The sequence below is a fragment of the Cetorhinus maximus genome, chromosome 18 (assembly GCF_964194155.1).
Source record: "Cetorhinus maximus chromosome 18, sCetMax3.hap1.1, whole genome shotgun sequence".
In the NCBI taxonomy this organism is placed as follows: Eukaryota; Metazoa; Chordata; class Chondrichthyes; order Lamniformes; family Cetorhinidae; genus Cetorhinus; species Cetorhinus maximus.
The window spans coordinates 64,992,784-65,008,866 of NC_135896.1; the positions used below are offsets into that span (position 1 = coordinate 64,992,784).

Here is a 16,083-nt window from a genome sequence, read left to right on the forward strand (position 1 = left end):
GCAATTAGCAGATATGATTTAGGAGTCTGCCAGCTCTGGGTGGGTGGCATAGTGTCTATTAAAATGAGGAACATGAGGATGTTGGAGGTTTTCCAGTTGGTAAGTAACCTAGAGCATTTTAATTGCCCGCCTGCTTGGTTTCGGTGGGCAAGGAAGGTTAAAATCCACCCGTACACCCCTTAGCCCAGATATCTGCTTGGTGCCATGTTAACCGCTTTCAGCCAAGGAAAGAATATTGGTACTACAATAGGCCTTTGGCAAATTGTGTTAAATTGTATTTTATATTTTTAAAATCTCCTTTAGCGGCATGTTTCAATGCACTTAATGTGTTTTAAAGGAAAGTCAGTCAGGATTCTTGCTCCTAATGTCAGTGTGATGTGAAATGTCGAACACCCCAATTTTCTTTGGTGCACCTTCATTATATGTTAATGGCTGGTACCCGACATTACTGGAACCCATACATGGTGACTGCTTGCGGGGGAGCAGAAAATCTGGTGCAGCTAGAAGTTGGTTTCAGAAGATCTAGGTGCCTATTTTGTGTCTACAAATTTGGCGCGACATTGTGCCTGAAGACGCTTAAATTGAGGTTTAATTGTCTAATCTGGTAAGGAGGACCTGGCATTTTAGCCCTGAGGGAAGGAGGCCCATGAAAGGCATAATTCAAGCCCAGTGGAAGGCAGTGCTACACCTCATTTCTTCTCCTGCATGTGAGCTTTACTCCCAACTAGACATGCAGCATTTTAATTACCCAACTGCTTAGAATACGTGTGTATCCTATTTCAACACCTGCTTCACCCCGATTAAGGAATGTTTTCTGTAATCTCAATTGCATTCCATATAGTGGCTTACAAAGTGCATTCACGTTCACTACTTTCTTAAAAGGGAAGTGGCCCACAGCCAAAGACATACAAGGGTCACGTCAATCCCCTAAGATTACATCAGTCAGACTACTCAGAGCCTCCTGCCATAGGAAAGAAAAGTACAATGCCAAGATTGTAAGGGCAAACAAAAATAGGCACCAAGGATCATAAACAGTGGGAAGGTTGTCAAATTTGTTTTTGGTAAAATGTTCTACTCACTGATAAGATGTATTATAATGCTTTGAACCAAGATAGGAAAAATCTGTATGAATACCAGAATGATTTCTAAAAGAGTGCCTTGGCAGCTTTGGAGGAAAGCTACATGTTAGAAAGCAAATTATTTGAGTTTGTTACTAGATGGGCCAAGATATCAGGAAATACTCAGTAGGTCAGGCAGCATCTGTGGAGAAAGAGTTAACCTTTCAGACCTGAAAATTTAACTCCGTTAAGTCTTTCCATTGATGCTACCTGACCTGCGAGTGTTCCCAGCATTTTCTTTTCTTTCTTTCAGATTTCCAGCAGCTGCAGTATTTTGCTTTTGTGCCAATAGTGTTAGTAGGGGAACATTTCGGTGACAATGCCTACTGTCATAAAGTTTAGGTTGGCAATGGAAAAGGACAAGGAGCAATCCAGAGTAAGAATAGTTAACCGTGGGAAAGCCAACTTCGATGGGCTATGAATTGGATCTGGCCCAGATAAATTGCAATCAACGATTAGCAGGCAAAGCTGTAACTCAACAATGCGCTACCTTTAAAGAGAGAGCTCAAGTGCAGTAACAGAGGGGAAATGTAGGGCAAACAAATCCAGAGCTCCCTGGATGATGAAAGAAATAGAGATTAAGATGAAACAGAAAAATTGTGCTTATGACAGATGCCAGGTGGATAATACAATTGAAAACCAGAAGGCTCAGAGGGGAATTGAAAAAAAAACAAATGAGAAGCAAAGAGAGAGTGTGAGGGGAGACTGGTAATTAACATAGAAGGAATCCAAAAGTCTTCTATAGGCATATGAATAGTAAAAGGGTGGTAAAAGGAGTGGGGCAGATCAGGGACCAAAAGGGGATTTACGCATGGAGGCAGGAGGCATGGCTGAAGTATTAAATTCATACTTTGCATCAGTGTTTACCAAGGAAGAAGATGCTGCCCAGGTTTGGTGAAAGAGGAGATAGCTTAGACACATGAAGGGCTTAAAATTGATAAGGAGGTGGTATTAGATAGGCTGTGTGTACTTAGTTGATAAGGCACCAGGATTAGATGAGATGCATCCGAGGATACTAAAGAAAGTGAGTCTGGAAATTGCAGAGGCACTGGCCATCATTTTCCAATCTTCCTTAAAGTCAGGGGTGGTGCCAGAGGACTGTGGAGTTGCAAATGTTCTAGAGGGGAGCAAAGGTTATGGAGGGCAGCCAGGAAAGTGGAGCTAAGGCTACAATCAGATTAGCCATGATCTTATTGAATAGCAGAGCAGTTTCAAGGAGCCAAATAGCGTACTCCTGCTCCTATTTTAATGATCATATGTTGCACCCTTGTTCAAAAAAGACAGATGAAATTTAGTGCAGAGAAATGTGAGGTGATTCATTTTGGTATGAAGAATGCAGAGAGACCATATAAAACCAAGAATATAATTCTAAAGGGGGTGCAGGAGCAGAGGGATCTGGGCGTATATGTGCATGAATCAGTGAAGGTGGCCGGACAGGCTGAGAGAGCGTTTAATAAAGCATATGGCATCCTGGACTTCTTCAACAGGGGCATAGAGTACAAAAGCAAGGAAGTTATGTTAAACCTGTATAAAACACTGGCCTAAACTGGAGTATTGTGTCCAGTTCTGGGCACCGCACTTTAGGAAGGAAATGAAGGCATTTGAAAGGGTGCAGAAAAGATTTGTGAGAATAGTGTCAGCAATTAAGAACTTCAATTACATAGGAAGTTTCAAGAAGTAGGGACTGTTTTTCTTGGAGAAGAGAACGTTAAGAGGAGATTTGATAAAAGTATTCAAAATTATGAGGGGTCTGGATAGATCAGATAGGTCACATTGGTGGAAGGATTGAGAACTGGAGGGCACAGGTTTAAGGTAATTGGTAGTAGAACCAATGGCGCCATTAGCAAAAATTTTTTCACACAGCGAGTGGTTCAGATCTGGAATGCACTGCCTGAGATTGTGGTGGAGGCAGTGTCAATTTTTTTTAAATTAATTCACGGGATGTGGGCTTCGCTGGCTGGGCCAGCATTTATTGCTCATCCCTAGTTGCCCTTGAGAAGGTGGTGGTGAGCTGCTGCCTTGAACTGCTACAGTCCATGTGGGGTGGTACATCCACATTGCTGTTAGGAAGGGAGTTGCAGGATTTTGACCCAGCGACAGTGAAGGAATGGCAATATATTTCCAAGTCAGGGTAGTGAGTGACTTGGAGGGGAACTTCTAGGTGATGATGTTCCCATCTATCTGCTGCCCTTGTCCTTCTAGATGGTAGTGGTCATGCGTTTGGAAGGTGCTGTCGAAGGAGCCTTGGTGAATTCCTGCAGGGCATCTTGTAGATGGTACACACTGCTGCTAACGTGCATCGGTGGTGGAGGGAGTGAATGTTTGTGTATGTGGTGCCAATCAAGTGGGCTGCTTTGTCCTGGATGGTGTCAAGCTCCCTGAGTGTTGTGGGAGCTGCACTCATCCAGGCAAGTGGGGAGTATTCCATCACACTCCTGACTTGTGCCTTGTAGATGGTGGACAGGCTTTGGGGAATCATGAGGTGAGTTACTCGTCGCGCTACTCCTAGCCTCTGATCTGCTCTTGGAGGCACAGTATTTATATGGCTAGTCCAGTTAAGTTTCTGGTCAATGGTAACCCCGAGGATGTTGATAGTGGGGGATTTAGTGATGGTAATGCCATTGAACATCAAGGGGCGATGGTTGGATTCTCTGTTGTTGGAGATGGTCATTGCCTGGCGCACTTGTGTGGTGCGAATGCTACTTGCCACTTGTCAGCCCAAGCCTGGATATTGTCCAGGTCTTGCTACATTTGGACATGAACTGCTTTAGTATCTGAGGAGTCGCGAATGGTGCTGAACATTGTGCAATCATCAGCGAACATCCCCATTTCTGACATGATGAAAGGAAGGTCATTGATGAAGCAGCTGGAGATGGTTGGGCTGAGGACACTACACTGAGGAACTCCTGCAGTGATGTCCTGGAGCTGAGATGACTACAACCACAACCACAACCATCTTCCTTTTGTGCTAGGTATGACTCCAACCAGCGGAGTGTTTTCCAGCTGATTCCCATTGACTCCAGTTTTGCTAGGGCTCCTTGGTGTCAAGGGCAGTCACTCTCACCTCAATCGGGAGTTCAGTTCTTTTATCCATGTTTGAACCAAGGCTGAAATGAGGTCAGGAGCTGAGTGGCCCTGGCGGAATCCAAACTGGACAGCGAGCAGGCTTTTGCTGTGCAAGTGCCGCTTGATAGCACTGTTGTTAACCCTTTTCTTAACTTTACTGATGATTGAGAGTGGACTGAAAAGGTAGTAATTGGCCAGGTTGGATTTGTCCTGCTTTTTTAGCACAGAACATACCTGGGCAATTTTCCACATTGCTGGGTAGATGTCAGTGTTGTAGCTGTACTGGAACAGCATGGCTCAGGGCGCAGCAAGTTCTGGAGCACAAGTCTTCAGTACTATTACCGGAAGATTGTTAGGGCCCATAGCCTTTGCAGTTTCTTTGACTTTTACTTAACGCAAAGTATTAAACAGCAGTTACAGTGATGACATTCAAAACTGAGTTATATGCATAAGTTCAATCTGTATAATCCTGTGTAATTTTTATGGACTTCATATACACTATTTTAAATAAAATTATTCATGCTGCCTGACTTTGTACATAGGACCTCCTTTATAGACGAGCAAGGTCATTAGTGGATTATGAAAATGCAAACAAACTGCTGGATAAATCAAGAGCTAAAAATAAAGATGTGCTTCAAGCTGAGACCAATCAGCAGTTATGTTGTCAGAAATTTGAGAAACTTTCAGAGTCAGCAAAACAAGGTAAATGTTTTCCTGTCATTTAAATTTCAGAATTACATTTGTAAGCAAAATCTTCATGTTGTTGGGCTACTCCTGAGAAGAGAGAGTTCTCAATCTCATTCTCTGGGCTATCGATTTAGTGGAGCAGCATAAAGCTAGAAGCTAAGGAGTGGTTGATGAGGCCTTTGGTGGTTTGCCATGGGGGCATCTATTGCTGTCTAAGGGGCTACAATGCCTGAATAGGAGGCACACCCACTCCGCCCCCGCCCCAAGCCAGCAGGGAGGCCACCAGGGTTCACTAGGCAGCCTCCCAATGTGGTCAAGGGCCCAAATGGTGCTGCTAAAATGCCAGCAGTGTCAAGAAAAAATGACCACTTTCGTGGCTCACGGCCTCTGGGCAGGAAGGCCAGCCTGCGCCTGCTCCAGCGCTGTTAAAATGGCATGGCAGCAGGAAGATGACGAGCAGTGCCCCCCCACTCCCACCTCACACCTTCCCTTGCCATTTTATGTCGCCTTCCCCCTCTCTCCCACACCCCAGACTGCCCCCAGAGGGCTGGTAAAATCCAGCCCATGGTGCCTTTATTGACTGACATAATGATTGTATCTGCAGATTACTTAGGAGTGATTGGACTAATCTTCTAATTAAATCATGAATGGAGTATGTATTTGAGCATCTGTCACTTGTTGTCTTGATGATTAAAGATGTATCTGTCTTCCTTGAGATCATGTAGCCTTGATGATTAAACTTTGTTCCTAGAGCTTATAGACTTCAAAACTCGAAGAGTTTCAGCATTTCGAAAAAATCTTGTAGAATTGGCAGAATTGGAACTAAAGCATTCTAAGGTAATATTTTTGAAGTATTAAATCCATTTAAGATCCTTCTAAGTTTAGAGCTTGTGTTAAATGTATATTGATATTTAACATTTTTAAAATTTGAAGCACAAGAACCAAATTTCATCATCCACTATAACCTTTTGAAGGCTTTCATAAGTATCCCAAAACTATTGATTTGTCCCAAGTTCCTTTGACCATTATGCTCTGAATTATTTTGTCTTTGTTTCCAGACTCCACTGTTTTTTCAACAGTGTTGCAGATAATATCCCATCTGATACTTTTTTTTCCTTCTGGAAAATCTTGTCCATCTGACCTAATAGAATTAAGAGTAAATAAGATGTTGCTGAAACAAGACCCTTGCTATGCATCATTTCATTACATTGACATCTGCTCGCTGTATGAGTATGAACCTGTTTGACCGCATTTATATATTAAAATCTGGTTTATTGCAAGTAGAAAGTAGGCAGTAGCAGAAATCAGTACAGTTTATGTCACTAACAGACTTAACTTGCACCTCCTTGATACGAAACTAACAAAATATGCAGTTTTGCAATTTCTTCTAGTAATATCAGGCTAGCATCAACAATTTAAAAATGTAATGTGATATTTCCTCAACTTGTTTCCAATCAGAATTTTCCCATGCCAAAACAGCACTGATCAGTCTATGGTTGTGATTGTGACCATAATGCTCTATCCCTTCTCATTTTTCTCAGCCTATCTGCAGCCTTTCACGTGGTTGATCACACCATCCTAAAATCATAAGTAGAAACAGGCATAGGCCATTCAGCCCATCAAGCCTACTCCACCATCCAATGAGACCATGGCTGATCTGATTGTGGCCTTAATTCTACTTTTCCGCCTGCCACCTCCCTCTGCATAACCATTGACTCCTTTGTAGATCAGAAATCTGTCCAGCTTACCCTTTAATATATTCAATGACCCAGCCTCCACTGGTCTCAGGGGAAGAGAATTCCAAAGACCAATGACCCTCTGCGAGAAGAAACTCCTCTTCATCTCAGTCTTAAATTGAAGACCCTTTATTTTTAAGCTCTGCTTCCAAGCTCTAGATTCCCCCACGAGGTGAAACATTCTAGCTGCATCTAACCTATCAAGCCCCCCCTCAGGATCTTATGTCTCAATAAGATCACCTTTCATTCTTCTAAACTCCAATGAGTATAGGCCTAACTTGTTCAGCCTTTCCACATCAGATGACGCCATCATCCCAGGAATCAGCCTAGTGGCCCTTCACTGAACTGCTTCCAATGCAAGTATATCCCTCCCTAACAAGGAGACCAAAATTGTACACAGTATTCTAGTTGTGGCCTCACCAACAGTTTTAGCACATTTCCCTACTTATACATTCCATCCCCCTTGCAATAAAGGCCAACATTCCATTTGCTTTCCTAATTACTTCCTGTATCTACATACTAACTTTTTATGATTCATGTACAGGGACACCCAGATCCCTCTGTACCACAGCAATCTGCAGTATCTCTCTCTATTGAAATATTCTGCTTTTCTATTCTTCCTGCCAAACCTCACATTTTTTTCACATTATACTCCACCTGCCAAAGTTTTACCCAGTCACTTAACTTATCTATATCCTGAGATTGCTGAAAAAAAGAGACATTCTTAGCACATTGGACAACATTTGCTAAATAATCCTCAATGTGCTAAGAATTACGCTGACAACCAATTTAAGATTGTCAGTCGGGCTCACAGTGTGGTGTATTTGCGTGTACTGGAAGCTACATATATCAATACACAGGGCCCTGTTCTTTGCAGACAGAAAGAACATGTTCATACATTGTGCCTATTGCAGCTAAACAAAATAAGTGACAGCCATTCACTGACTCATTCCTCAAGGCAATGCCTTGACCAATCAGGGTTGAGCTGCCTGGTTTAAATTTCAAACAACGCTTGGCAGTTAATTGTTAGTCACCATCAATGATGCATTCTCCATGGCAACACCATTTGCCAACCAATCAGCACATTCTTCACATACAGTATAAATTGTTGTTTTCCCCCTTATATTGGCATTCTTGCGAATGTCCTGATGAGTGCAAGACGAAAAGCTTAGACATGTCTCTTTTTTCAGCAATACTCAAGTTCTGTACTACCAAACGACTACTTATATCCCTTTGTAGACTCTTTTTAACCTCCCAACCATCTTCCTTACCTATCATTGTATCGTCAGCATATTTGGCTGTAATACAATTGGTTTCAATTCATCTAAATCATCAATATATAGATTGTACATAATTGAGGTCTCAGCACTGATCCCTGTGGCACTCCACTCTTTACAGTTTCCCAACCTGAAAATGATCCATTTATCCTGACTCATTTTCCTGTTAGTTAGCCAATCCTCCATCCATGCTAATACAACACCCCCAACACCTTGTGTAGTAACCTTCTATGCGGCAACTTATTGAATACCTTTGGAAATCCAAATACACTACATCTGCTGATACCCCTTTAACACCCTACTTGTTACATCCTCAAAGAACCCTAATAAATTTGTCAAATACAATTTCCCTTTTACAAAACCATTTTTGACTCTGCCTGTTTGTATTATGGTTTTCTAAATGTCCCGTGACTACCTCCTTAATAATGGATTCTTGCATTTTCCCAATGCCAATCATCAGCTAATCCTGCTTTCTGTCTCTCTCCTTTTCTGAATAGAGCTATTACGTTTGTGGTTTTCCAATCTGCTAGGACCTTTCCAGAATGTAGAAAAATTTGGTTAATTACAACCGCTGCATCCATTATCTCTGTAGCCACTTCTTTTAAGACCCAGGATGCAGGCCATCAGGTGCAAAGGGGCTTGTCAGCCTTTTGTCCCATTTGTTTTCCCAGTACTTTTTTCCTAGTGATTGATTGTTTAAGATTAAGCCTTAAACATTCACTCCCTCCACCACTGGCTACAACTCCCACTACTGTCCTAGGTTAGAGAAAAGAAACCTGACTTGCCAATCACCTAAGATAAAAGCAAAAAACTGCAGATGCTAGAAATCCAAAACAAAAACAAAAATACCTGGAAAAACTCAGCAGGTCTGGCAGCATCTGTGGAAAGGAACACAGTTAACGTTTCGAGTCCAAATGACCCTTCAACAGAACTAAGAAAAAATAGAAGTGAGGTGAAGTATAAGCTGGTTTAAGAGGGGGTGGGACAAGTAGAGCTGGATAGAGGGCCAGTGATAGGTGGAGATAACCAAAAGATGTCACAGACAAAAGGACAAAAGAGGTGTTGAAGTTGGTGATATTATCTAAGGAATGTACTAATTAAGGGTAGAAAGCAAGACAAGCAAGGTACAGATAGCCCTAGTGGGGGTGGGGTGAAGGAATCGAAAAAGGCTAAAAGGTAGAGATAAAACAATGGATGGAAATACATTTAAAAATAATGGAAATAGGTGGGAAAATAAAAATCTATATAAATTATTGGGAAAAAAAGGGGGGGATCGGAAAGGGGGTGGGGATGGAGGAGAGAGTTCATGATCTAAAATTGTTGAACTCAATATTCAGTCCGGAAGGCTGTAAAGTGCCTAGTCGGAAGATGAGGTGCTGTTCCTCCAGTTTACGTTGGGCTTCACTGGAACAATACAGCAGGCCAAGGACGTACGTGTGGGCATGAGAGCAGGGTGGTGTGTTGAAATGGCAAGTGACAGGGAGGTCTGGGTAATGCTTGTGGACAGACTGAAGGTGTTCTGCAAAGCAGTCACCCAGTCTGCATTTGGTCTCTCCAATGTAGAGGAAACCGCATTGGGAGCAACGAATGCAGTAGACTAAATTGAGGGAAGTGCAAGTGAAATGCTGCTTCACTTGAAAGGAGTGTTTGGGCCCTTGGACGGTGAGGAGAGGGGAAGTAAAGGGGCAGGTGTTGCACCTTCTGCAGTTGCATGGGAAGGTGCCGTGGGAGGCGGTTGAGGTGTAGGGGGTGATGGAGGAGTTTTGCTTCCAATTTCCACCCCTCCATCATTTTCACATGGTCCATCTCTGACACTTCCCTTCCCTTCCTTGACCTCTCTGTCTCAATTTCTGGTGATAGACTGTCCACTAATATCCATTACAAGCCTACCGACTCCCACAGCTACCTCGACTACAGCTCCTCACAGCTGCTTCCTGTAAGGACTCCATCCCATTCTCTCAGTTCCTTCGCCTCCGTCGCATCTGTTCTGATGATGCCACTTTCAAAAACAATTCCTCTGACATGTCTTCCTTCTTCCTTAACCAAGGTTTTCCACCCACGGTGGTTGACAGTGCCCTCAACCGTGTCCGGCCCATCTCCCGCGCATCCGCCCTCACACCTTCCTCTCCCTCCCAGAAACATGATAGGGTCCCCCTCGTCTTCACTTATCACCCCACCAGCCTCCGCATTCGAAGGATCATCCTCCGCTATTTCCGCCAACTCCAGCATGATGCCACCACCAAACACATCTTCCCTTCACCCCCCCCCGGCAGCATTCCGCAGGGATCGTTCCCTCCGGGACACCCTGGTCCACACCTCCATCACCCCCTACACCTCAACCCCCTCCCATGGCACCTTCCCATGCAACTGCAGAAGGTGCAACACCTACCCCTTTACTTCCCCTCTCCTCACTGTCCAAGGGCCCAAACACTCCTTTCAAGTGAAGCAGCATTTCACTTGCACTTCCCTCAATTTAGTCCACTGCATTCGTTGCTCCCAATGCGGTTTCCTCTACATTGGAGAGACCAAACGCAGACTGGGTGACCACTTTGCAGAACACCTTTGGTCTGTCCGCAAGCATTACCCAGACCTCTGTCGCTTGCCATTTTAACACTCCACCCTGCTCTCATGCCCACATGTCCGTCCTTGGCCTGCTGCATTGTTCCAGTGAAGCTCAACGCAAACTGGAGGAACAGCACCTCATCTTCCGACTAGGCACTTTACAGCCTTCCGGACTGAATATTGAGTTCAACAATTTTAGATCATGAACTCTCTCCTCCATCCCCACCCCCTTTCCGATCCCTCCCTTTTTTCCCCAATAATTTATATAGATTTTTCTTTTCCCACCTACTTCCATTATTTTTAAATGTATTTCCATCCATTGTTTTATCTCTACCTTTTCGCCTTTTTCGATTCCTTCATCCCACCCCACCTCCACTAGGGCTATCTGTACCTTGCTTGTCCTGCTTTCTACCCTTAATTAGCACATTCCTTAGATAATATCACCACCCTCAACACCTCTTTTGTCCTTTTGTCTGTGACATCTTTTGGTTATCTCCACCTATCACTGGCCCTCTATCCAGCTCTACTTGTCCCACCCCCTTAAACCAGCTTATATTTCACCTCACTTCTATTTTTTCTTAGTTCTGTTGAAGGGTCATTCAGATTCGAAACGTTAACTGTGCTCCTCTCCGCAGATGCTGCCAGACCTGCTGAGTTTTTCCAGGTATTTTTGTTTTTGTTTTGCCAATCACCTACCTGCTCACCTAATTCACAACTCTGGGCTCCATTTCTCAGGTCTTGGTGTCTTTGGCTCCCTCTCAAACCACTCCTTTTTTTGTAAAAGACCAAACAGCTCCTCCCCCCTCACTGTACCAAATTTCCTCACTCATCAAATTCCCAGAGTTAAGCACTCAGCCTTGTTGCACTCAGACAAAGCTGCACCTTCATTCTACAATGCCTCTCCTCCATTGCCCAGCTGAGCCAACTGCCCTTACCTGGTTAAATTCTTAGCTATCTAGTCGGAGCCAGAGAATCTCTTGCAGTGGCATCTTTTCTCACCCCTGCACTGTTACTTCTGTATCCCCCCCAGGATCTGTTCTTGACTCCCCCACTTTGCCCCTTGGCACCATCATCTGAAGACAGAACATCAGGTTCTCGCATATACTGTCGATGCCCAGGTCTCCCTCACCACAACTTCGATTGACCACTCAACTGCCTCAGTGTTGTCAGCTTGCTTGTCCCATATCCCAGTCCCAGATAAGCATAAATTTCCTCCAGTTAAACATCGAGGATGCCAAAGACATTGTCTTTGACAGAAGCAAAAAGCACATACAGGAAATCTGAAATAAAAACCGGAAATGCTGGAAATACTCAGTAAGTCAGGCAGCATCTGTGGAGAGAAACAAAGTTAACGTTTAAGATCAATTATCCTTCGTCAGAAGTTCTTTGGTCATCTGCAGCTATGAACGATAGCTTCAAGCACATTACTAAGTTTCTGGCAAAAGCAACAGCTATTTTATAACCTTGCATCAATTTTCTGAACATACCTTTTTTTTAAAATTACCTGTTCCCTGCCTCTATTTATTCAAACTCCCTTATTCTTCCTCTTCTCTCTCTTTACCCATCTCTGCGAAACAAATTGAGTGTAGATGCTTCAGGCGCGCTAACCTAAATGGAAGTAAACTATGATTAGTCATGTTATGATTATAGTGTACTATTTGCTCATTGCACCAAATGGTCCTTGCATTTTTTGGAAAAGCACCAAGATTTCCAAACCAAACACACTGGGAGATGGTAAATGAACCAGGCCATAACCCACAAAAATATTGTTTCAATTTTGTTGCAAAGACTGCTTTACTTAAGAAATAAAAAATTGCATTGCCTTCAATAGTTGAACTGTGCATATTGCAATATTAGAAAAATCTTCAGTTCTTGCGTGAGATTTTTTTTGCAATAAGTGCTATGCACAGTAACATTTTTGAGATTGATTAAGAGTGAGTAGTTTTTGTTTTTTTGGGATTTGTGTGTATGCATTTCCTATATATGTGTTCACTTATTCTATGCAGAGGTGACGGGATCATAGCTGGTTAAATGTTTAAGAGTTGGTCTCTGTCAATGAGACTTGCATAGTTTTCGTCATTCTTAAATTTAAATCACACTTGTAAGTTAAGCGTTTGCATCCTAAACAGGAGTCAAAATAGTTTTTTGAGGGTTCTTGAGATTTTTGAGGGCTACTTTGTAATTCTCATTAATTCCTTTATTTGGTGATGCAGTCACAGAGTAAAATTACCTTCTCTATTTGTGTTGACATGGGGTACTTGGACTCGCACAGAAGCGGAATTCACCAATATCCTCAATAATTGTCACCCCTCCATTAAACTTAAAGCCACAACACACAAGGAAAGCATTAATTTCCTAGACACAATATTTAAATTGGCATAAGACAACAGGCATAAGTTGGCAACAAAAGTTTTTTTTTCAAAATACCTGACACACTTCTGCACATAAAAGCCATCACCCTAAACACATCTTTTTTGGACTGGTGAGGTCATAGCTAATGCATTTTCATTACATTTACACAAAGTTGGAAGATTTTAACCAGACATTACTACCCTTTTTACTGTATCTGAGATCTCAGTCTCAGATTTTAAACTTAACAATTGATCTAACATTGATATTGATCTAGCTGCAGTTGCTGTTTGTGGAAGAGTTCCAAACTTCTACCACCCTTTGTGTATAGTTTCTAATTTTTAGATTATGCTCCCTAGTCCTAGATTCCCCTAAATTAATTGATCATTTACTTCATTGCATTTCCCTCATTGCAACAGTGACTACACTTCCAAAGTATTTAATTAACTGTAATGTACTCTATGATGTCCTAAGGTGATTAAAAAGTACTATTAAAATGCAAGTCATTCATTACTATTTGAGATCTCAGTATATGTAAAATGGTTCATGCTTGCCTCTAACACAGTCACTGCACCTCAAGCAATTCACCCCTTTGAGATGTGGTAACCCATAAATGCAAATCCTTCTTATGAAATAAAACTGCTTGGTATTAAATTACCCAATTAACGTCGTGCTCATTATAATAGCATCTGCTGCATTTTTTTCCCCTACAGTAGCTCCTGAATTTACACATCCTTAAGCTAGACACTCCACATTCATTTGTAAGGAATTCATTATTTCAGCGACTTCAAGTTTCCCTGGCTTCCAGTTAGCTGAGTATTTCTTTGTGGACATGTTTTAAACTGTTCTCTTCCTCCGGCAGCCTCGCTTCCACTATTTCACCCCCCACCTCCTCCCCCAGTCTCTCTGATCACCGCCTCTCCAGAGGTCAGGCTGATGCACTGCTACTCATCTTCCCACTGCTAGCTGCTCCTCCAATCACAGGCTGTTTCTTTCCCATGTTTGCTGAGCCTATCAGCAGCAAGCGCGAGAAAGAAACTGTGATTGGAGGGGCAGCTTCTCACAGATTATTCAGCTTCATGTACGGGGGTGGCTTTTCTTCCATTGGTTGCCCCCATGATTCAATTTTCCAGGGCTTTTTTGGGCACTTTCAAGGGCGAATTCACCCACCGCCCCCTTGAATTTTGAATGCTGATCCTAAACATCTATGTCTCTCGGATCTTTGTTATCTAATCTCCTTAAATATCATTGAGTATTTTAAGAAACATGAAACTGTATTTGTAAGTGAATAGCACAAAGTATTGCCTAACTTTGGCATGATTTGCAAAATTTATATTCTGACCCTGTATGATTGCATCAAACTAGATGTGTTATATTTGCTCAAGATTCTAGCAAAGTGATTTAATTTGTTTCTTATCCACAGGGACACTTGCAGTTGCTGCAGAGCTGCCTTGTAGCACTTAAAGGTGACAACTAAGTGCTTTATGATTGTTGCATTAACAAGGCCTGTATACACCAAGTCTAAAAAGGAGAGAAGCTTTCATGGCTCCATGGAGAAGGTTTACAGCCAGGGTGTTACATGTATTTCAGAAGGAAACAACAGCACTACATCTGACCTGAAAAGAGAAACTTCAGTGCAGAAAACCCAATTCTGAGATGCCACATAGCACGTCATTTGTATTTGATTCTCCAGAAACCAAAATATTTTCTTCAGCAGTTGCCAATATCTTCAAGACTATTGTATATTTGGTTGCCAACTTTATTCATTTTTACAATTATCAAAGGCTGAATTACAATGTTTTTTAAGAAAAAAATAAATAATATCATATAGATGTATTCAATATTGTCTCACAATGCATTGTTTGACATTTAGTGCTATTCCAACATCCTAATATGACAATTAGTCTTCATTTTTATATTAATAACACTTAAGTTTTCAACTAAGATTTATGTTATAATTGAGTATAGTTTCTAAATCAAATTATAAGTATAACTGCCTTAAACTTGTAGAATGATTCCTAACCATTGTAAAATAAACTGGTAAATGAGAGAATATTTTCATACCTTGATTTATTAACTTATTTGCTGCCTATATGGGTAAGCCTGTTGTTCTCTACTGATAATTTAGCTGCAGTTTGATAAACACAAAACACCCACTGCAGGATCCCTGTTAGATTGCATTCTGCCCCAACAGAAAGAGCAACTTTTGGAGGATGTCTGTGTAACCAAAATGTGATTTCGTTTTCATTGAACTGTACAATTCTAGTTCTTCCATCACCCCATTTTTGCTTTTCTAATAAGGCCTGGAATTTGACAACCCAATCAAGACTAGTAAAGGTTACTCATTCTGCTAAGTAATGTCTGCTAAACCAGGAACTTCAAACTAGATTTCTAGGTGCTAAAGTAGCTGACATATAAATAATTTTGTTCTGCTGCAATATTTGAGTAATTCTGTGCATCATTGAACATAAAGCAACGTGTAGTGAATTTTAAACTGCCCCTTTTAAGAGAGTGATGTACTTAATTGGTGGTGGAAGAATGCCATCACCAAGAACCTGTCAAATGAACAGTCTTAAAAAAAAAAGCACAATATTTCTGCCGTATTAGGGATAAATGTCCTTAAATATCCACTGTCCACTGTTTAAACTTGTACTTAAAGTGTACTTCAGTGTGCCAATATGTTTCTGGTTTGAGACTTGTATTTATCACCACAAACCTCTGCACCCTACAGTGTTATATAAGTCAAATAGTCTCACTAGTTAGAATCCAAATTTGGAAGGAGAAAAACTATAACTTTATTGTATTGCTGAATGTTTTTTCACAGTTCCAATGGACATAGTAAGACATTTTCACATGTTCCCTTCACTAAAAATTTGATAAGCAAGGGGGTGAAAGGTTATCGGGGTGGGTGGGAATGTGGAGTTGAGGTTACAATCAGATCAACCATGATCCCATTGAATGGCGGAGCAGGCTCGAAGGCCCGAATGGCCTACTTCTCCTCATTTGTACGTACGTCATGTTTGCAGTGGTTAAACGTAGTTTAATTGAACATAATCATGCATTAGCTACACAAACTTGCATGCACAATCTCGGCAATGACCACTAACAACTTGGTTTTATTCTTTCACGGGATGTGGGCATCGCTAGCTGGGCCAGCATTTGTTGCCCATCCCTAATTGCCCTTGAGAAGGTGGTGGTGAGCCACTTTCTTGAAATGTTGCAGTCCATGTGGGTGCAGGTTACATCCACAGTGCTGTTAGGAAGGGAATTCCAGGATTTTGACCCAGC

At 42.0% G+C, this 16,083-nt stretch overlaps 1 protein-coding gene across 1 annotated transcript in view; it reads left to right on the plus strand.

The window, feature by feature from the left end:
• Positions 1-14,848, plus strand: part of snx6 (sorting nexin 6) — a 54,944-nt gene extending 40,096 nt beyond the window's left edge. The window contains exons 12-14 of the mRNA XM_078562815.1: positions 4,727-4,886; positions 5,623-5,708; positions 14,219-14,848. Coding sequence (XP_078418941.1) covers positions 4,727-4,886; positions 5,623-5,708; positions 14,219-14,272 — 300 coding nt within the window. The 3' untranslated portion in view covers positions 14,273-14,848. The remainder of the gene's footprint in view (positions 1-4,726; positions 4,887-5,622; positions 5,709-14,218) is intronic.
• The last annotated feature ends 1,235 nt before the right edge of the window (positions 14,849-16,083 follow it).